General features: G+C 31.8%; 1 protein-coding gene and 1 long non-coding RNA gene across 2 annotated transcripts in view; one reads left to right on the top strand and one right to left on the bottom strand.

Annotated features, from left to right (window-relative positions):
- Positions 1–24,005, top strand: part of LOC126887225 (peroxisomal membrane protein PEX13) — a 105,215-nt gene that overhangs the window by 15,750 nt on the left and 65,460 nt on the right. Inside the window, exon 2 of the mRNA XM_050654630.1 lies at positions 21,139–21,735. Coding sequence (XP_050510587.1) covers positions 21,139–21,735 — 597 coding nt within the window. The remainder of the gene's footprint in view (positions 1–21,138; positions 21,736–24,005) is intronic.
- LOC126887227 (uncharacterized) overlaps positions 1–24,005 on the bottom strand; it is a 214,045-nt gene that overhangs the window by 126,474 nt on the left and 63,566 nt on the right. The window lies entirely within an intron of this gene.

Below are 24,005 nucleotides of genomic sequence, written 5' to 3'. Positions count from 1 at the left end.
ACAATAAATTAATTTATTTACAATTGTAAAAAATTCAGGTCCGGTTTAAAAAATATTGGAAAAATATTCCGAACCCAAAACAACACCCTGTACACTAAATTTTTTTAAAATGGATTTTTCAGTTGAAAAGAGGATAAAAAAACTAAATTCAGTGGTATTTTTCTGGTGAAATTTGGAATTTGAATTCTGAAATTAAGTGAATTGCGAGAGCTCTAAGTAGAAAAAATTGAAATACAGCTTAGAACTTGTCAACCACACTGTATATTGATTTTATATTTAACACGCGAATATTCTTTTAGGTGTCCAGTCAATTAATTTAATTACAATTATAAAAAATCCAGGTTCGGATTAAAAAATATTGTATAAATGTTCCAACCCAAAAAAACACCTTGTATATTAAATTTTTTTAAAATGGACTTTGCATTTGAAAAGAGGATGAAAAACAAAATTAGTGGTATAATTTGAATTTTCGGCAAAATGATTTTTCTGGTAAAAATTTGAATTTGAATTCTGAAATTATGTAAATTGCGAAGCTCAAAGTAAAATAAATTAAAACATGACTTAATTTTAATTAATACCATTATTTAATCTAAATTGGTAAAATATTAACATTTGCACACATAACAATAATTTTTGATATACCCTTTTTGGCTCAGTGGTAAGAGCGCCTACCTTTGGATCGAAAGGTCCGAATGGTCGTGAGTTCGAATCTCACAAGGGTTAGAAATTTTTCGTTTATTATAAATTAATAAATGAAAATAGTTTCTGTCCTTGTGGGATCGGTACTCACCGGAGGAACCTCAGACGTTCGAATACAATTAGCGTCTCTTTGCAAAGACAATGACGTCGACTTTGCAATGTAACAAGACACTTACTCAACACACACACAGTACATATGACGCCAGGTACCTAACTTCAAAAATTTACCGTACCTACGTATAAAAAAATAATTTTTGATGGTGGTAATTTTGAATAAGTACTTTAGTTTTGAATAGTTATTATGCTCCAAATTTTCGCTGTTTTGTTATAATTTTTAGCTATTTTGTTAATTAAAGTGATGTATTCTTTATTGACCTTTTATTATTTATTCATTATTTAAAGATGAATATTCGCCAAAAACTAATTTTCACACATAATAAAAAACACTAAAATATTAACATTTTACCAATTTAGATTAAATAATGGTATTAATTATTAAAAGTCGCATTTTAATTTCTTCTACAAGAGCTCTCGCAACTGACATAATTTCAGAATTCAAATTCAAAATTTTACCAGAAAAAACATTTTGACGAAAATTCAAAGTATACCACTAATTTTGTTTTTCATCCTCTTTTCAAATGCGAAATCCATTTTAAAGAAAATTAATATAGGTACAAGGTGTTTTTTGGGTCGGAATATTTACACAATATTTTTTAAACCGGACCTGGATTTTTTATAATTGTAAATAAATTAATTGATTGTACACCTAAAAGAATATTCGCGTGTTAAATATAAAATCAATATACAGTGAGTTTGACAAGATGTAAGCTGTATTTCAATTTTTTTCTACTTAGAGCTCTCGCAATTCACTTAATTTCCGAATTCAAATTCAAAATTTCACCAGAAAAATCATTTTGCCGAAAATTCAAATTATACCACTGAATTTAGTTTTTCATCCTCTTTTCAACTGAAAAATCCATTTTAAAAAAATTTAATGTACAGGGTGTTGTTTTGGGCTCGGAACATTTTTCCAATATCTTTTAATCCGGATCTGGATTTTTTACTATTGTAAATAAATTAATTTATTGTACACCTTAAATGATATTTGGGTGCCAAATATAAAATAAATATACAGTGTGGTTAAAAAGTTATGAACCAATTAAGAAAATGGCAAAATAGATAAAACACCCAGTATCTTTGTTATTAATGGAGTAAGATCCATGAAGTATGGTATTTTTGAGATCGCCTAAGTGTCCTCTTTCTACAGTTAACGTATGTTACTTTCCCAATGAAACACCCTGTATTAATATAAGTAGTAATATTAGTACATATTTCAATTGTTTTTGAGTCATTATGGCACAAAATGTATTTTTCTTTATAAACAATACTTTTTCTACTGCAAAAAATCACATTTCAAAAAAAAATTTATTAGTAATTTTATTTATCATGGAATCCAGTTATTCCATAATTCGTTATAAATCCCAATTGGCTTACTGAGAAGGAACTCCAAGTATTCACTGATGCTGAATAAGGTTTATAACAAACAACTAGGTGTATATTGTCAAAAAAAAAAAATAAACAAATCCGCTGTTTTTAAGTGTATTTTCTTGTGGCGTATAAAGTACGCCACGCGTGTAGTTATGTTATAACTTGATGCGCGGGTAGCTAAAGGTTAAGATGTGATGTTTCGATAGTAAATTTAACCAGAAACAATTTTCCTGTAGAGGTTTTTGTACCAAAAGTGCATAGAACTCACCCTAATTCGCCCTGTGCCTAGGGACTAATTCACCCCTTTCTCAAAAACGCACCCCTTTAAATGGTAGCACTCCGCGGTTTTTTCATATTTAGAGGGCCATTGACTATATGAAACAATAAAAACCCGTTAACGTTGTAGTTCCTTTCTAAAATACATATAATCAATAGGCTATAGATAAATAACCAAAAATTTGCTGATGTACGGACTAGGGAGCGGTTTATACCTACATAGTATGTTTCACAAATGTGCATTTTTTCTTACACAGCCTTTACTGTATGAGCAGTTTCATTGTATCTGACAGACATATTTCCTTGAAGTTTACTCTTTCAGTTCAGTCTTCTTCTTGATGTGCCATCTCCTCTAAGAAGGTCGACAACCGTCATGGCGATTGGCACTTTCGATACCGCTGCTCTAAAGAGATGAGCAAAAGTGCAGTTAAACCAAGCTCTCAAATTGTTTAACTAGGAGATGCGTCTTCTTCCATGACTCCCTCTACCGTGTATTATTAATTACAACAAGTTATAATGTCTCAACAATAAGTCTCAACTACAATATCTACAGAACCGACCGCTTTAAGAACTCCAGTGTCTTTAGTAGAGGTGGGGGAGTATTAATTGCCATTAAGAATTCAATTCCTTCTTATCAAGTTCAGTCTGATCCTTCAACTGAACAGTTGTTTGTTCTCTTTAATAACAAATCTTTAATGGGTATTGTATATTTTCCACCTAAATCTATAGCTATGTACTTTATACCAATCGTACTTTGAACAGCTTATCACTATAAGCGAGCAATACGATAGAGCAAACCTTTTTCTATTGGGTGATTTTAATCTTCCATGTGCAGTTTGGGATGTCGATGATTATTGTTCCGTTGCTTCTCCTCAGCCTTCAGCTACACAATCCGAAGCTGATTCTATTGAAACTATATCCAATATTTGTGCTTTTTTCAATCTCTTTCAGATCAACGAAATAACCAATGATAGAGGAGTTACGCTTGATCTCATTTTATCTCCATTGGGTATTGATGTGTTGAAGGCTATCGACACTTTAATTCCAGTGGACACACATCATCCTCCGCTTGAATGCAGTTTGCCACTCAAAATCACAAATGATCATTCATCTGGTGAAGAGTATTATTATGACTTTGTTCATGCTGACTATGCAGCAATTTGTTCTTCCCTCGAAGCAATTAATTGGGATGATGCACTTCAAGGAAAAGAGCTCTCTGACATGGTTTCTGTATTTTACGACATTTTTTATTCCATCATTGATCGTTTTGTTCCGCTAAAAAAATAAAATCTGTGATAAGAAATATCCATGCTGGCACTCTTCTGAGCTGAAGAAGTTGCTTTACGAGAAGAAATCAGCGCAAAAGATATACAAGAGCACAAGGTGTCCAGAAAGTTATGCAGCATTTAGTAACTTAAGAACTAAATGTAAATTTTTATCAAGAGAGTGTTATGCCGATTACATTCAACGCACCGAACATTCTATTACATATTAATAACGTTAAATCCTTTTGGAAATTTGTAAGCAGTGAAAGGGAAAATAACGCTATACCTAATACAACGACTCTTGGAGATCGTACTGCCTTCAATGGAACTGATATTGCTAATCTTTTTGCTAACCAATTCTCTTCCGTCTATACAAACCAATCCTTACATCCGCATGTAACTCAGATTTCACCTTTGGTTAATGTATCTAATTATCACACTGAAATTTCAAAAATTTACGAAAAACTGTCTGAACTTAATACCAACAAAGGTCCTGGTCCTGATTTAATTCCCCCTACTTTCCTTAAAACATTCAGCTTTATTCTATCGCGCCCACTTTTTTATATATTTAATAAGTCTCTATTAACAGGGGAATTTCCAGACTACTGGAAAAACTTTTATGTCACTCCAATATATAAATCAGTTTGAAAATCGGATATAGTAACTATCGTCCCATTTCTATTCTTAGTGCTATTCCTAAAGTTTTTGAGAGCATTATTTCCGATTATTTAAGTTATGACTGCTCGCCAATTATAGGGGACCAACAATTTGGATTTACATCCAAAAAATCAGCAGAATTGGGTCTCATAACATACGTTGACTTTTTGACAGATGCTCTTGAGAGGGGTTTACAAGTTGACTGAAAGTTTGTGACAAAGTTAATCATGAGCTCTTGATTCATAAACTTTATTTATATGGAGTCGATGGCCTTATATTGAAGTGGCTCACGAGCTATCTTACGCAAAGATCGCAAATTGTCAGGGTTAATCATTACTATTCTCATACCATCTTTGTTACCTCAGGTGTACCACAAGGATCACACTTGGGACCTCTGTTGTTTAATAAATTTATCAATGATCTAATACCTTGTTTCCAAGTAAATGAAACTTTGTTATTCGCTGATGATTTAAAATGTTTTAAAATAATCACATGTGAGGCTGCTTCACTTAGTCTACAAGGTGATATTGATCGCTTATCTAACTGGTGTACGCAAAATGGTATGTGTTTGAATGCATCCAAATGCGATATTCTTCGTTTTGGTTTCAGGTGCAAACCTTTTATGTTTCTTTTCATAGATTCAATTATTCTTACAACACATTTATTCCTAGAACTCTTCGATTACCTAACTCATTAAATAACCTCGAAATTTTTAATATACAATTTTCCCGCTTTAAAAATCATATTTCTTCCCTAACTTTTTAACTTTTTAATACTTTCGGCCAGAGCTTTTGTATTGTGATTGGTGTTACATGACCTGTAGGTATGTATGTATTAGATAACTCAAAACCGTTATACCTTGGAACATTTCTGAATTGATTTATGTGTAATCTTTTGTTTGTAATTGTACTGACCTATATGTAATCTTATTCTTTTTTTCTTTTTTGTAACTGTACTACTCATAGAATTATTTTTGCTCAAACCACTTTGTTATGTTATATTATGATAATTTATGTTATATTATGATAATTTAGAACACTGTATAACATTTATATCTGAATAGAGCTTGCCCGTGAATAAATAAATAAATAATGCTCGCCCCTCATGACATGTCCCATATATTGCCGTTTTCTAACTTAATTGTATTTAAAACCTCTCTTTTCCCATTCATCTCTACACCTGAAGACTCTATCCACCCAACTTATTCTTAATATCCTTCTGTAATCCCATAACTCAAAGGCTTCTAATCTGTTCAAAACATTTTTCTTTAACGTCCAAGCCTCCAACCCATAAATAATACAGAGAACACGTAGCATCTCAGAATTCATCATTCGGTTTTAGAAAGGAGTACGCATCATCTAGACTTATACACGTAATATTTGATGTTGTAATTTATTAACAGTATAAAAATTTTTAATGACATCATTAACCTACAATCAAACTGGGGAAACCGTTCAAATGTTATTTTTTTTAGAAGTATCATTAAGATAGTAAAGAGTGGAAACCTCCTATATTAAATGGATTTCTTTTTTTTTATTTTTTGACATAGGAGGTTTTTGTAGCATGTAGGTAGATAACTGATTAGCTAACTTACGTAGGTAGAAATAAAAAAATTCCCGTAAAAATTGACGTAGGAAATGTACATCTTCACCACAGATTTGTCAGTTCATTTACGTGACAATATAAAAACAGACATTGTTCTTGGAGATTTAGATTTGGATCCGGTAGAGTACGTGTTTACAGGACAACAGATGCCTTGTTTGCTTTACAACAGTGATAGAGAAGAAAGAAGATCTACATTTCGTATTTGTAGATCTTAAGAAGGCGTACGACATAGTTCATAGACATGAGCTATGGAGATAAATGAGTGGGTTCCTGAGAAGTATGTAAGGCTCCTGAAGGATATTTAAGAGGGAGCGAACACCAAATTAAGGACTTGTGTCGGAGTTTTTGAAAGTTTTTCAGTGACAGTTGGTTTCGATCAAGGCTCTTCACTGAGCCCCTACCTGTTTAATCTTTTTATGAATGTACTGACATAGAAGGTAATAAAGGAGGTTCCTTGGTCAATGCTCTTTGTTGGTAATATCGTGTTAGTAGAGGAGAGCAAAGAAATGTCGGAAAAGAAGTTGGAGGATTGGAGAAGGGCTTTTGAAGAGGGATGGCTTCAGGTTAGCAGGTTGAAAATGGAGTATATGTGGTTGGGTGGAACAGGAATGATTGGAGACAGAATGGCATGGAGAAAAATTAGGACGAGTAGGAAATTTTAAATACCTTGGCTCCTACATAACGGAAAATGGGGCACTAGATCGAGAAATTTTCCACAGGATACAGGCTGGTTGGTTTAACTGGAAGCGAATCAAAGGGATACTATGAGATCGAAAAATCTGGTAAGATTCAGGAAAAGCAGATGGACCTTAAACATCACGATTAAGAGATCTGGAGTTATATTAGATCCTCACCTAATAATGTATTATGCAATGAGCATTTAATGATAATTAAAATTTAATTGCTTGCATTTAATGCAAGTTGTCTCATGATTTTTTCTATGATCATTCACAACAAAAAAATATATTCAAATTTATTTATTTTATAACACAAACAAATTAGTATGTAGTTATATGATTAAATTAATTATTTTGTTGATACATTCATATATTTTTTTATTTAGCTTAATGCCTCGACAACTAATAGCATTTGGCATGGTACAGTTCTTGCAATAATAGTGTAGTGTGTGTATTGAGTAAGTCGACTTCATTGTCTTTAAAGAGACGCTAATTGCATCCGAACGTCTGCAGTCCCTCTGGTGAATCCCAGAAAGATAGAAACTATTTTCACTTATTAATTTTTAATAAATGAAAAATTTCCTACTCCCTGATTCGAACTCACGACCCCTTAATCCGAAGGCAGGCTCTCTTACACTCTTACCACTAAGCCACAGAGGGGGACATTTATATTTTGATAATAATTATTATTACAATAATTATAAAAATGAATTTGAGGTTAAATTTTTTGATCTTGTACATTTGTTTCTTCCCGGGAATAAAATTATTAATATCTGAATGTTTGTATTTATTTGGTTTCTTGAAAAATGTTATAAACTATTAACGTTATCTCAATGGAAATAAATCAAATTAAGAGGTAATCATTTCTTACATAAACATTTTTCTTCAGTGGAGATAACAATTTAATGACTTAAAAGTACGTAATTAAGAATTATCAGTATCCTAAAACCAAGAAAGTTGTTAATAGCATTCAGATAGATAATGGAAATTTACTAATGAAGTACATTTTTCGAATGTGTGCTGTCATTTTCTTAACTGTGGAACTAATGTAATGCAGCCTATTAGCTAGCCTAAAGGCGTCCTAGGAAAAACTGTTCTCCTTACAGTTTTTAGAATGTTATTAATGTTAATATTGATTATTAATAATAATATTGATTTACATATCTGAACATTTTTAAAAGTGTCAAAGGCTCCATGTCGACTCAGCCTGAATAAAATGAGCACCTCTGGTAAAACCAGGGGTAATAATAGGCAGTTGAAGCGTAGCACTGGCCCTGTTACATTCCTATACCTACTACTAGGGCTACTATAGGCGTAGGCTCTAGAGATAGCAGAGAACCCTGCTATAATCCCAAAGCCGTGTTAGCCGTATAAAACGAGAGAATATTATTATTAGAGTTCGGATTTAAAAGCATAAAGAAACGCAAAAAAAGCGCTTAAAAAGCATAACAATTTTACGAAAAAAAAGCATTTAATTATACAAAAAAAGCATGAAAATAAGCATATAAATGTTGACAAACAAAAATAGATAACTGAAACAAAAATAATTGATGGATTCGACCGTTACTTGATGGAAGTTCATTTTATCTAACAATAAAACACTGAAAACGTTTGTTTTCTATACTTCCACAAAATTTATTATAACTAAGTGACTACAGCTGTTTCGGCGAAGTGCCTTTCTCAAGTGATATAGTTTACAATGTGTTTGCCTTTTTAAGTCTTCAACTGAAGAGGTTGAGGAGTGGGGAGCTGTTTGTCTCGAGTTGGTCATTCAGAATTATATCTGTATTTTTCAGTTTATTAATTTCCATAGATTCTAAAAAAGATAGCTTAAGGCCTTTATTTTGAATATGTAGAATTTGAAACTCTTCATTGAAAGAATGATTATGATCTAGAAGGTGAAGTGCGTATGTAGAACTGTCTGTTTTTCTATTGTTGAATGCCCTTTTGTGTTCTGCTATCCGTTTGTCAAAAGTTCTGCCAGTTTGACCGATGTACGTTTTCGGACAGTCACCACAAGTTAGTTTGTACACACCACTCTGTAGTTGCTTTCTATTTCGGCTTTTATTGTTCTTAATATATTTGCTTAAGTTGTTGTTAGTTCTGAAAGCTGGTGTTATTCCTTTCTTTTTTATGTATCTGGCTATCTTTGTTGTTATCTTGCCAGTATATGTGAGAGAGCAGAAGGTACTGGGTTCTTTCTGTGGTGGTGGATACACTAATTTCAGGGCTTTCTTATGGAGTTTTTGGTTTAAAATTTTGTTAACTGTTTGTTCGTTATAGCCGTTGTTTACTGCTATTTGTTTAATGATGTTTAGTTCTATCTCGAAGTTATTTTTTGTCATGGGAATTTCTGTCAGTCTATGTATCATACTATGGTAGACTGCTAATTTATGTTGTGTAGGATGGGATGATGAATTGTGTATAGTTGTGTCAGTATGGGTAGGTTTATGATATACGGAGAACTCATGTTTGTTGTGTAGTCTGGAAATCGTAACATCTAGAAAATTTATGGAGTTATTCAGTTCTGTTTCTATTGTAAACTCAATATTATTATGAAGTGAATTAATATATGATAGAAATTGGTCAAGTTGTCTGTTAGTTCCTGTAAAGCATACTAGTATATCATCCACGTATCTCCACCAATATAAGAACTGTTTAAATACGGGATGTTTAGAAATTGTTGTTTCAAGTTGGTTCATAAATATATCTGATAGCAATGGGCTTAGAGGATTACCCATAATAAGTCCTGCACTGTTGTTTGTGTATATTTGATTATTGAATTCAAAATAGTCTTGATTTATGCAAATTTCAAGAAGGTGTAAAATTTCAGATGCAATGATCGGATTTGTACTATTATGGTCTAAAAGATTTTTAACTAAAACAAAAGTTTCTGTAGGAGGAACACTAGGAAAAAGATTTTTTACGTCAAATGAAATTAGTCTGGAGTTGTTGGGCAATTGAAAATGTTGTATTTTATTAACTAGTTCTACTGTATTTTTTACGGTGAATTTAGGTGAAAATTTAGTGTATTCTACTAACGAGACTATAATAACAAAACAATAGAATTTTTAACTAACCAAAACAGTATAAAACTAAACAAAGACCCCACAGAAAAATACCGAAAACAAATTAAACTAGCCATTGAAAATTCAAAATCAATACTAAATCCAACAGAACAGAAATACCTTAATATTATGAACCCACAACCTCCTAAATTATACTCTTTTATTAAACTACACAAACCTGACCACCCAATAAGACCTGTAGTTTCTTTTTATACAGCTCCGTCATATAAACTTTCAAAAAAACTGTCAGATATTATTACAGAATACACTAAATTTTCACCTAAATTCACCGTAAAAAATACAGTAGAACTAGTTAATAAAATACAACATTTTCAATTGCCCAACAACTCCAGACTAATTTCATTTGATGTAAAAAATCTTTTTCCTAGTGTTCCTCCTACAGAAACTTTTGTTTTAGTTAAAAATCTTTTAGACGATAATAGTACAAATCCGATCATTGCATCTGAAATTTTACACCTTCTTGAAATTTGCATAAATCAAGACTATTTTGAATTCAATAATCAAATATACACAAACAACAGTGCAGGACTTATTATGGGTAATCCTCTAAGCCCATTGCTATCAGATATATTTATGAACCAACTTGAAACAACAATTTCTAAACATCCCGTATTTAAACAGTTCTTATATTGGTGGAGATACTTGGATGATATACTAGTATGCTTTACAGGAACTAACAGACAACTTGACCAATTTCTATCATATATTAATTCACTTCATAATAATATTGAGTTTACAATAGAAACAGAACTGAATAACTCCATAAATTTTCTAGATGTTACGATTTCCAGACTACACAACAAACATGAGTTCTCCGTATATCATAAACCTACCCATACTGACACAACTATACACAATTCATCATCCCATCCTACACAACACAAATTAGCAGTCTACCATAGCATGATACATAGACTGACAGAAATTCCCATGACAAAAAATAACTTCGAGATAGAACTAAACATCATTAAACAAATAGCAGTAAACAACGGCTATAACGAACAAACAGTTAACAAAATTTTAAACGAAAAACTCCATAAGAAAGCCCTGAAATTAGTGTATCCACCACCACAGAAAGAACCCAGTACCTTCTGCTCTCTCACATATACTGGCAAGATAACAACAAAGATAGCCAGATACATAAAAAAGAAAGGAATAACACCAGCTTTCAGAACTAACAACAACTTAAGCAAATATATTAAGAACAATAAAAGCCGAAATAGAAAGCAACTACAGAGTGGTGTGTACAAACTAACTTGTGGTGACTGTCCGAAAACGTACATCGGTCAAACTGGCAGAACTTTTGACAAACGGATAGCAGAACACAAAAGGGCATTCAACAATAGAAAAACAGACAGTTCTACATACGCACTTCACCTTCTAGATCATAATCATTCTTTCAATGAAGAGTTTCAAATTCTACATATTCAAAATAAAGGCCTTAAGCTATCTTTTTTAGAATCTATGGAAATTAATAAACTGAAAAATACAGATATAATTCTGAATGACCAACTCGAGACAAACAGCTCCCCACTCCTCAACCTCTTCAGTTGAAGACTTAAAAAGGCAAACACATTGTAAACTATATCACTTGAGAAAGGCACTTCGCCGAAACAGCTGTAGTCACTTAGTTATAATAAATTTTGTGGAAGTATAGAAAACAAACGTTTTCAGTGTTTTATTGTTAGATGAAACAAAAATGCTTTAAACGAATTTTTATCGACACGCTTTAGATGAAGGAAAATCATTTTTGTTTAAAGCATGAAATAACTAATTACTCATTTAAATGTTCCATCGTAAAGTTTCTGCACCTATCACTCAAAACATTTTTGTATATCTAAAAGCTTCTTTCAACGTCCACACTGGTTATCGTTGCATACTTATACTTTGCCACTACTGCCGGATCCATATTTATATCTTCAACGTGTTCTCAATTTAAAACTGAAAATATTTTCTTCATCTTTTGAAATCCTTCGTTTTTGTTAATACATCTTTGAATTTTGTTAATATTATCTGACCAATTTTTCCAGGAATACCTTCCATCTTTTTTTCAAAACTGTTTATTTTTGGATCGACTCAACTAATGACATTTGCTGTTTCTCCAAATATTTTATTGTTTCACTCAGAACAAAAGTTGCTTTTGATAAAAGCAAGATTTTTTTTTTGAGTGAATTTGATGGCCTTGGCCGAGCCAATTAGCCAGACATTTTGTTATTTTAAAAACAAACAAATTTGATTTTTCAATCAGAGAAATTTTTTCTGTATTTCTAACTCTAAATACATAACAAACTAACATTATTATCTACAATTATTATCTAAATAATACTCTGTTTTGGTTGTTCATTTTGTTTTGTAATTTTTTATTTTATTTTGTATTTTTTGTTGCAGTTTTTTTATATTGTTAATTTGTTTTTTTTTTATTATTTTTTTTATTGTTATTTTTTATAAATTGTTTTTTTTTACTACGCTAAGACGTAAACCCGATTCATCCTCGCGGAGGTTTACATCTTCTTAGTTTTTTTTTTCTTTTTTTTCTTTTTTTTCTTTTTTTTTTCTTTTTTTTGTTGCTTTTTTTATTTTTTCTGTTTTTTTTCTTTTCTTTTCTCTTTTTTTGTTCTTTTCTTTTTTCAATTATAATATACAATAATTACTTAAATCTACAGGGTTTAAAACAAAATAACAACAAAACAAACATGTTTGTTTTGTTTTAACAGACATGCCTGCTTTGTTTTAACAAAATTTCTTAAATACAGGGTAAATTTTATTGCTACAATCTATATTTACAGTTTTTGATATGTTCGTAAATTGTTTTTAATATATTAATATCTTCAGAAAATATCAAATTGTTCAGGTAGACGGGAAGTGGAATTTTTAATATATTAAGATTATCATAAAATTTGTTTATATTTACTGATGATTGAAAAAAAAGCAAGATTGTTTTGTAATTATGTTTCACCTAAAACATCCTGACAATATTTTATCGATTTGCTAGCAGTCCCTTTAAGTTCCAATACGAAGCTTTTAATGTGGGACGTAGGAGGATTTCCTGGTTGCGAAATTTAAGGGAGTGGTATGGGTGCAGTTTAATACAGTTGTTCAGAGCTGCAGCCAACAAAGTTAAGATTGCTGTGATGGTAGCCAACCTCCGATAGGAAACGGTACTGCAAGAAGAAGAAGACGTAACTAAGTAAAATCTTCAGGGGCGGAACGCTGCGTGGGGGACAAAGGGGTGCAGGCAGGGGTAAATATAAAAATTGTAAGGGGTTTTTTGTGACGTTCGTGATCGAGTGCACCAAAATTTGGGAATAAAAAGGGTCGTTTAAACACAGCGATAAATCAAACAACTTATCAAGGTCAATCGAGTTGTTGCAACTTATCATTGTGTGTAAACGGTGCATCGCACAACTTATCAAAGTTGGAGTTGGGTTGAAGGTGGTATCGCATTGAATCGCAGCGTCTAAACAGCGTTTCAACTTGTCATCACAACTAGTTGCTGTGACTTATCGTTGTGTTTAAACGACGCTTAAGTAGACCATGACATAACTAAGTAAAATCTTCAGGGGCGGAAACCAGAGCGGGGTATGAGGGTAGTTATAAGGGGTCAAAGTCGCGGTTTTTATTATTTTTTTTGTGACGCTCATGATCGAGATAGTGTACCAAAATTTGGGAATAAGTAGGTCATGACGTAACTAAGCAAAATCTCTAGGGGTGGAACGCTGCGTAGGAGACAAAGGGATGGGGGCAGATGAGGTCACAAACATCTCCCAAGGGCGTCACAAAAAAACCCCTTATAATTTTTAGATTCACTAAGGAGGAAGGACTATAGCAAGAAGGAGAGTGTCATGGTTGAAGAATTTAAGGGACTGGTTTAAATGAAGCAGAGCAGCTGTAGATTGAGTAAAGATAGTAATGATGATATACAACCTCCGATTGGGAGAGGAAGAAGTGATAGAGTGATACAAGTCAACTTAAACTTGAAAGGGTGCAAGATTGCAATAATCGTCACCTATTGAACCTAACGAAAATAAAGTAGTAAGTCACCATGCTGAAAACACAAGAAATGATGATGGGACGAGATTATTAGACATCTACCAACATATTCCTTTAAAAGTGTCATTGCTATATTTACCACTGTTGTTAAAGGATATATTTTTCTAACCTATATAGGGGAGTGCAATTAGAACGAAAACATGCATTGTTTCGGAAAAATTCAAACAAGCTTATATTTTCTAAAACTTTTGTTGGTAGTTTATATACATGTTAAAGTAAAAAGTTCTACTCGCGGATTTGGCCGCTAATTGTTTATTAATTGTTTAAACCATAACAATTGTTTTGTATTAATAATTTTAAAAATATCGTTAAATTCATCATTTTACTTTGATCAAATATGTTTCTATTTTGTTTTTGATTATACTGAATCCGAATATGGCATTGCAATTTGAAAATTCTTATACATAAGCTCTTATACAGGAAAACTTTTTTATTATCAATTTTACGAAAAAAGTTATTCTTCATAAAATACTCTGGATAGTCAAAAATCTGAAACTCAACCATCAGATATCAAATTTTATCAATTTTATACGAGTTATGTCAAAAATATGAATTTCGTTAAAGAGTAAAGTACCTTTATATTTCAGAATATCAAAAAATGCTATTATGAAAAGTTGTTTGAAATTAAAAACTATGTTTAAATATACAATTACATTATTCTAATCGAAAAAAATTTTTCAGTTTTTTCTCAAATTACGGATACTCATCATCATTTTATTACAATTATGATAACTATTTTATTATCACTTTTACGAAAAAAAGTTATTCTTCATAAAATGCTCTCCCTGGTCTAAAATCTAAGATACAACCATCAGATATTAAACTTTAATTTTATACGAGGTATGTAAAAAATTGAATTTTTCTTAAGAGTTAAGTGCCTTTATTATTCACAATATTTTAATTAGAAGGATCTAATTGAACACTAAAACAATTTTTTTTATTCCAAACAACTTTTCTTAATAACAATTTTCGATATTGTGAAATTTAACGATGCTTTACTCTTGAGTGAAATTCATATTTTTTTACATACCTCGTATAAAATTCATTAAATTTGATATTTGATGATTGCATCTTAGATTATTATACGATGCACAGTATTTTATAAAGAATAACTTTTTTTCGTAAAACTGATAATAAAAAAGTTATTAATAGGTTCTAAGTTTCGCAGACATACTGTATAAGAGCTAAAAAATTTTTTTTGCTGAACATTTATTATTGTTGAAGTTTATTATTAAATGTATTTTAGGTAAGTTTTACAGAAAAAAGTTTTGATCACTTTATATAAACATTTTTTTAGCTGGTAATTTTCGGTTTTTGTATTACATTTTATCTTTCTTAATTTTCTTAAAAAGAAATAGTCTATTTCATTTCTAAAGTAAAATAATTTAGTGCATTTTAAAGATTACATTCTAATCTTTAAAAAAGCACTTATAAAACTGTAATAGATCTGTTCAAACTTGAGTAATACCGTTTTAAAGTGGTGGTAATTCTATAAAACTACGACGATTTCAAAAATTACATTTTTTAAGACGTCAGATCATTTGAACTAAATTTTTGAAATTTTTTTTTAATGAAACATCATTTAGTACGATGCTTGAAAGGTAAGTTGTGCAAAATTGAGGGTTTTATAAGAAAAATTGTATTAGTTACACATTTTTAAATCATTTTTAAACAAAATTCATGTAAGGCTCACTTTCTGCCCCCACCGTACTTACGCTCATACATTTTATTTCTTTTTATTATAACCATAAGATAGCTTAATTATTCTTCTTTAAGGTTCAATTTGTAAAATTTCATTTGATCCATTAGTTAAAGAATTACATTAAAAAAACTCAACCGTGCACTTCGCCGTACGCTAGTTTACAGTGCGCCAATGTTTGTGAGAAGGGTGACTTTAGCGTTATAAATAAAAAATTATAGAAGATACAGATTTAATTTTAGAAAATTCTTTATATAAGGTTTTTTTTGTAAAGTTTTCTGAATTTTTCAATGGTCAAATCAGTTTTGTTCTAAAATTTATATTTTCGGAGTTATTTAAAAAAACATCAAACTTCGTAGTTCATTTGTTTAATAAAAAATGAAGCACCCACTTCTCGAGCAGAACTTTTTGATATGTTGTTTATTAAACATTTCTTAATGAAATTACAAAAAGTTCTATCTTGTTTGATTTTTTCCGAAGTGAAAATCTATATGCACTCTAGGGTGGGTCGAAAAACAATAATGTTTCATTTTTTAATCGCTATACCGCGGAAAACTTGCCTTTGGGGTATATAAGTAAAATGCAAAGTAAAATAAAGTTATATATTGAACCCCCAGCTAGCGCATCACACTTAAAATTTAGTTTTTTTCAGAAATCAAGACATTTTTCAATTATTTTTACAATCTTTAGCCCATAATATTTGAACGTGCTACGGTGAAAACTGTTTAGTTAATAGTTTAAAAAATGGGAAATAAATTTGAAACAGACAATATCTTTTAATTTGCGGTAGCGCAAAATACTCAAAAATTGTTAAAATTCACATATTAGCACCTTAAAAGAAGGTGTGGTCTAGTATGTTGTGTTGGGTGTTATTAGCACAATCCATTTTTTGTTCTTTTACTTTACACTCCATTTAATTGGAATAGAATTATTATAGTGTGTTTAAAGTTATAAAGGATATAAATAAAACAATTATACTTTTAATAACATGTTTAATTGAAACAAAAAAGAAACCAAATTATAGCCTAACAATGTCAACAAATTAAATGAAATTTTGACTTTAGAAAGAGTCTTTCACTCACTTTCTGAGCGGGTACGTTGAAGTTGCGCTTGCTGTCAAACTTTGGCATCGAAGCTCTGGATGCTACGGCAGATCTTATGAAACCATCTCATTACTTAGCACCGACTACTTTTTTTAGATGCTTCAGTCACTAACTTGACGCAGTGTTCCACGGCTTGAGTATGACATGGAAATTTTCCAAAGTTCCAATCCTCGGGTGTTTCACCAGCAGTGATTTTAGCCCAAACTTCATCATCAGAGACTCTCCGTAACAGTCATGGTGGTGTAATTTCAGTGGTGTTCCAGTCAAATAATTCAGTAGAGTCAGTCGCATGAAAGATGATTTTTGGAGGTAGAAAAACCCTAATTGTTTCTGTTTCTGTAGCTAACATTCTTGCTTTGATTATTCTTCGGAATCCTAAATCTCTTATGTGTTTCCTTTCATCCACTATCATCCTCAGTAGCAAATTTTCTGGGTGGAAAAAAATGCATTTATTTCGATTACAGGATCAACTACTTTAATCAAATTCTCTGGTAGAAATTTGGTTGATTTGATAGCCTCAAAAACGTGTTCAGGTCAATGAACTGTCAACACTGATGGAATGGCCCCGTCCCATTCCAACAGTGAAGCGAGATAGGCGCCAACATACAAGAGAGAGGTTCTAGCACTTCTAGAGAGACATGAGAGAGACAGAGAATTTTCAGGTAAAATTTGCTACAGCTACAACGTACCTGACTAGCACTGTCCGATTATCTTCCCTCCTTTACCTGATTATCTTCTATCTCATCCTGGCGCCATTAACTTCGTTTTATGGCGATTCCATCAGTGTTGACAGTTCGTTGGTTCAGGTCCATCTGTTATGTATTTGCTGTACTTTATTTTGAACCATACAGCATACAGGCATGTATGATTTAAAAATGAAGGATACTAACAATTTATGTTCAACTGAAGACGCTTCCACACTTACATACAGTCTCAAAACTCTGTTAGCTGTAGTCAATCATCGAGAGTGGGAAAGTGGACCCGGTTCTCGAACAGATAAGTCCACAGGGCAGTTGCCTGACTTTATCGCACAACTTATGTCTAGAAGATACTATTCATCTTTACTCAAAATATTGCGATTAACTAGTCCTCCTAGTGGTTAGGAACAAGATGGTTTCATAAGATCTGCCGTAGCATCCAGAGCTTCGATGCCAAAGTTTGACAGCAAGCGCAGTTTCAACGTACCCACTCAGAAATAATGAGTAAAAGACTCTTCCTAAAGTCAAAATTTCATTTAATTTGTTGACATTGTTAGGCTATAATTTGGTTTCTTTTTTGTTTCAATTAAACATGTTATTAAAATTATAAGTTGTTTTATTTATATCCTTTATAACTTTAAACACACTATGATAATTCTATTCCAATTAAATGGGGTGTAAAGTGAAAGAACAAAAAATGGATTATTAACATCCAACACAACATACTAGACCACACCTTCTTTTAAGGTGCTATTATGTGAATTTTAACAATTTTTGAGTATTTTGCGCTACCGCAAATTAAAAGATATTGTCTGTTTCAAATTTATTTCCTATTTTTTAAACTATTAACTAAACAGTTTTCACTATAGCACGTTTAAATATTATTGGCTAAAGATTGTAAAAATAATTGAAAAATGTCTTGATTTCTGAAAAAAAAAACTAAATTTTAAGTATGATGCTCTAGCTGGGGGTTCAATATATAACTTTATTTTACTTTGCATTTTACTTATATACCCCAAAGGCAAGTTTTCCACGGTATAGCGATTAAAAAATGAAACATTATTGTTTTTCGACCCACCCTAATGCACTCCCCTAATAATGAGTACTAGACCGTAAGCATACACACTACACAGTACTGTTGCAATGCAAACGATCTTTGGTGAAATTAGACACCACACGACTGACGTATGCCTGCACCAGTTCAAAGGTCATTGGCGGTAAAAAACTACCAGACAGCTTTGTGTAGGGTACATTACCGGTGTTATTGTTATTGCAATTTATTCTAGTTTTTCATTAGTTTATTCATTGAAATATAGGATAATAAAAAGTGTAGTGTGTAGTGTATACATATATTTGAATAATACAAGTTGCTATATAAAAAAGTTATTGTCTATTGATGAATTTAATGAATTTTATGAAACAATAATATTGTCGCTATTGTATCTATTTAATATCACGTGTCAAAAACGCATGCATTCGTTTTATAGAAGGTACAATTTACTATAGTGTATCGATTGTATGTTGAAAGAAAAATGAAAAGTTGAAATCGTTTGAATAACATAATTTACCGAACAGCTTTTACTAAGGGTTAATTTTTTATTCATATAATCATTCATTTTAATCATATAAAGATATTTTCTTTATATGATTTCTTGTTAACGAGCAAATGCCAATATTACCATCCGGTGCCGTCGACGCAATTTTAGACGTTAGTTGGTCTATATATCTATCTATCTAATCAGCCCTAAAGATCGATCCTTGGATATAGGCCTCCTCTTTCTTCTTCCATGCCTCTTTATCTTGGGCAATTTGCATCCATTGTGACCCTGTGTAAAATTTATGTTTTTTGGTAAAATTTATTACTAATAAATTATTTTTCTTTCTTTATTTGCCACATTGTTACATTGATTACCGGATTGATAATAAGTAATCTTAAATTATCAGTTTTAAAAAAATCAGTCTTGGCTTACTTAAAATTTGGAAAGATTTAGACCCCTAATTAATAATTTGCTCTGAAAAATGAAAATATATCTAAAACTAATAAATTCAGACATAGGGAATATTATACAAAAATTAAAGTACGGTAACGGTACTTTTCGATAGTGACATAAAATACAGGGTGTTCCATTTAAAATTACTGAGAAAATGTACTTGCGTTTTGACTCTCCCTGTATTCAATTTAAAGAAAATTAGCAATATCAGCCATTCTTAAAAATTTTCACAATCAACAAAAAAACATGGCACCAATTAATAAACCACTGCTGTTGTGCTTATTTTTATTTATACAGGGAGCTGAACTTGTTACGATTTCCATAGAAAATTGGTTATAGCTTTGTAAATACCCTGTACAACATAAAAATCCTTTATATTTTTGTAATGGAGGAGTTAAGAAGATTTCGAATATAAAATAAAATACAGGTTGTTCCATTTAAAAAAACATAAGTTTGGTCGGCCACTAGGTTATCGAACACCTTGTAACATTCTAATTAATTTTAGAAGCTCAAAGTTGTCTACAACTTTTGTTATTAACTTTTATTGCTATCTATTACTATAGCGGATCTATTGAGGTTTACCCCACTAATCAATCACCCTGTATTATTAAAAAGATAACTTTTTCTCTTTTCTCTAGTATTAGTTTTTATTGTACAGTGTAAATTATTGTAATCATTGAATACATAGTTAGTGAAAAAAGAATGTGTGTGTACTTTGTACGCACGTAAGAAGTTATACTTCTATTATAATATAATTTTAACGAAATCAATATACCTACTTAACAGTTACAATACAAAAAATTAACAATAGTTACCAAAAATGAACCAAAACTTAACAATGCCAAATATTAAAAAAAAAAGAAAAAAATATGAATAGTCCGGGATTTGAACCCGCAATCTCGCGATTTTTTGATCTCTGGTCCAATGCTCTACCAACAAGGCCATCAAGCCGCATGCTACTTACCTTTCAGATATACATAATTATACATCACGGTGACAAGTGAAATATAAAAATAGATGTTTTATTATTTTACGCCCAAGGAAGACAAATCCAAAGACACAAAATTATAATAAAAAACCTTTTAAACCACCTTTTTCAAATTGTGCAAGTTGTATTATTAATATTAATGTTAATAAATGAAATATAAATATTTTGACGTTTGACAATTCACTTTTAACTGCAGTGCCTTAAAAATTTTAAAGCACTAGTGCCTTAAAGTAGCATTTTTAACGCTCCTATGGAGTCCTAAAAATTGCATTTTTAACACGTTTGTAGAAAAATATATTTAAAAACACTAATATATTCTTTCCACACCTTTTCTGGACTTATACATACATAAATTAAAACATTTTGAAGTATAACTTCAAAAATATAATATGAAAACTATTTAAAAAGGCAGTATAACTATTAACTAACCTTTGTTGTTTCTCTTCCCACAAATTTTAAAACGCAACAACCATATATAACCAAACCGTCAACCGTCCAAACCACAGCTGCGCTACAGCTGCCATATTGGATAACTTTTGACATGTCATTTGAACATCGCGCGTAAAGAAGTATAACTTCAAAAATAATCATATTAATTAACTGGATTAATAATTTAAGCGATTAAACAAGTAACATTCAAAGAACATTCAAAAGCCATCTCTAAGTTAATGATGACAATGTCATTGTCAACTAATCTCCATACTAGTGAGAATTTTACTACACGTAATTTGCCTTATAAAGAAAGAAAAAGTAGGGATAATCGTAAAATATATGCGCCTACGCTCTTAATGAGAATATTTTTAGCCGGTTTTGTGCATCGAAAAGAAGAGTAATATGTATCTTTTAATTCCAGGTTCATCATATGGCGGCTACAATTCGTATAATTCCTACATGCCATATCGCAGCTCTCCCTACAGTTCCTATGGAAGTTACGGCTCATATGGCTCACATGGTTCTTCTTACGACCCTTACAACTCCTTCGGATCTTATCCCAATCAGGCCTTAGACGATCACGAACGAAGGTTTATTCAGTACGCCGAAGAAAGCTCGAGAAATACCTTTTCCAGTGTGGAAAGCATCGTAAGAGCCTTCAATAGCATAGCTATGATGTTAGACAATACGTTTTTTGCCATGACTAGCAGTTTTAGAGCTGTATTAAGCGTAGCCGAGAATTTCGGACGACTAAGGACTATGTTTGGTCATATCTGGTATTCGATAAATATATTTAGGTTTTTCAATTGGTTATATAGACAATGTTTACGATTAATGGGATACAAAGTACCGATGAGTCAAGTATCGGCAGCTTGGTCGCAAGCGAAGACAGGAGCTGTGGCTGGAGGAGCAGCCGTACCGCCAGGAGGTGCTGGTTCCAGTTGGCCCACTATAGCGTTTTTGGGAATGTTGGTGTCTGCTCCCTATATTATTAGTCGATTTTTGCCTAAATTCGAAGGTAAGAAACATAATATGCTATAATGTAGTTGTAAGAACTTAAACTTTATTTGTTTTATTAATTTTTTATTCACTGGTCTAGCAACAAAAGACATTAAGGACAAACAGTAATTCAATAAGAAGTAAAAGAACAAGTATGAACAATGAAAATTATTACTTATTCAAAATATGCCGTCGTGGTGTACCTAATAACTCTAACAAGGCGTGGAGTGGCGTTATTCGCCGGTTCACGGTTGCCGAAGAGAAACAGAAACTGAAGAAACAGAAAAGACAAAATCTAAAGCCGGGAACCAACATTCTTCTTTTCAATACTTGCGGTTTACGCTCCCAGGATAGGCACAACTGTCGATATACGGTCGGTGCGCTCAGTCTCGTCATTTGTCGGTAAATCAACACGGTTCAAAGGAAGTCATACGCTGTAACACAGCAGGTACTTACCCCTCGAACCCTTCCAACGCGGCTAGGGGCTGGTGCGATCTGTCCCGTGGTCCTTTCATTATGGAGTGATCTAACGAAGTTGTGTTAGAATTTTTATCATTATATGAAGCCGAACCATGTATTTGGAATCCACAGGATCCAAACCATAAAGATAAAAATTTAATATGTATGATGGCTGGAAGAGGATTGAAGAGAAAATGAGTGTAAAGTATTCAGTAGCAAATTTTCTTAATTTCTCGAAGTTCTGTTGCACAGATTTCTAACAATATATGGGTTATTTCAACTTCAGTCGCAGGGAAATAAAATAGCGTGAGTATCCTTTCTACTCACTGCCTTTATGACGTTTTCTTCTTTTTTGGTCTGATTCTTGTCATTTCCAAATTACTAAATGATGCTGGTGAAGAAGTCTGAGGCGTAATTTTGGAATTTAACGGACATTCTTGCTCGTACTGGCTTCGAAATAGTTTGTGGATTCTTGGCGCAAATCTTCTAACATTTGGGTGGCACTTTTCCTATAATTTTTTAAAAAGAAATTAAGTATATTATAGAATAAACATTAAAATCATAAATCATAAACGCGCCCGCTCACGATTCTTCTTTTTCGTGCAATTAAGCTACTTATTAATAATTTTACCGCCGACACTGGTGGCATACAACAGACCTAAACTAAACTCTTCGATACTCCACGCCTAATGGGAATGGTCCCACCACATTTTAGAGTAGGTCTAGTGAATTTATCAAAAAACCAAGCATTTATTAATTTCAGAGTAACGTGGGTCGCTAACTGTGCTCTCTTTTCTTTTCACTATTATTTATTTTCTATTTCCCCTCACCGACTTGAACTGCCGAAGAACGGCACTACACGCTCCGTTGGATCCCCGCTTAAAATGAAAATTATTTTTATTTACAACATAATGTCGTCGCATGGTACCTACCTAATAACTGTACTGCCGTGCTAGGCCCAAAGGCGTTATAAATCGATTTCAAAATTGAATGCTAAAATTTTGGACCGTTAGGGATTTGTGGAATAGCTAATAGTTTTTATGCATGGATATATGCCCCAGTTTATTAAGGGAAGCATTAATTATATTTTAAAACAAAGTTTTATATTAAAAACTCTAGATACCGCTAAAACGTTTTATCAAAAATTCCTATAAAACTAAGCCTATTAGCGGTATGTGGTTTACAGTTGTGATTGATATGAAATAAAAGCTTTTATGTGTATTAAAGTTTATTAAATTGAAACAATTAAACTATTATTAAATGTTATGGGCTATTCCACGAAACGAATATACGACTGTCTTGAATCATCGCGACAACGCATATTTTAGTGTGCAACATAAGAAGTGCGAAAGTAAATGGATCTAATAATAATTGTTTCAATAAACAACAATGTATTTTGCAATTTACTTTTGTTCTTCATAATTTGCACAGTAAAATATTCGTTATCGAGATAATCCACAACAGACGTATGTTCGTGGAATAGGGTATATTATTTTGTTGAGCCACAATATGACAACAACAAATTGACAATATTTAGTTGTCGTTATTTCTGTTTTCTTTCAAGAGTCAATAAATACATATTGGTTCATTAAAAATAATGTTCTATTTGTGATAAAATATAGACAATATTTAGTTGTCGTTATTTCAGTTTTCTTTCAAGAGTCAATAAATACATATTGGTTCATTAATAATAATAATGTTCTATTTGTGATAAAATATAGACAATTAATTAGACAACCAAACAACATACCTTGTGTGTGGTAAATACAAAAAACCTATTTAGTATTACAATGGTATTACCTCATAGTAAACATTTTTTATAAAATCTTT

This window comes from Diabrotica virgifera, chromosome 6, assembly GCF_917563875.1.
Source record: "Diabrotica virgifera virgifera chromosome 6, PGI_DIABVI_V3a".
Taxonomy (NCBI): domain Eukaryota; kingdom Metazoa; phylum Arthropoda; class Insecta; order Coleoptera; family Chrysomelidae; genus Diabrotica; species Diabrotica virgifera.
The sequence above is the reverse complement of the archived record's forward strand: the minus strand, read 5'-3'. Positions and strand labels throughout refer to the sequence as shown.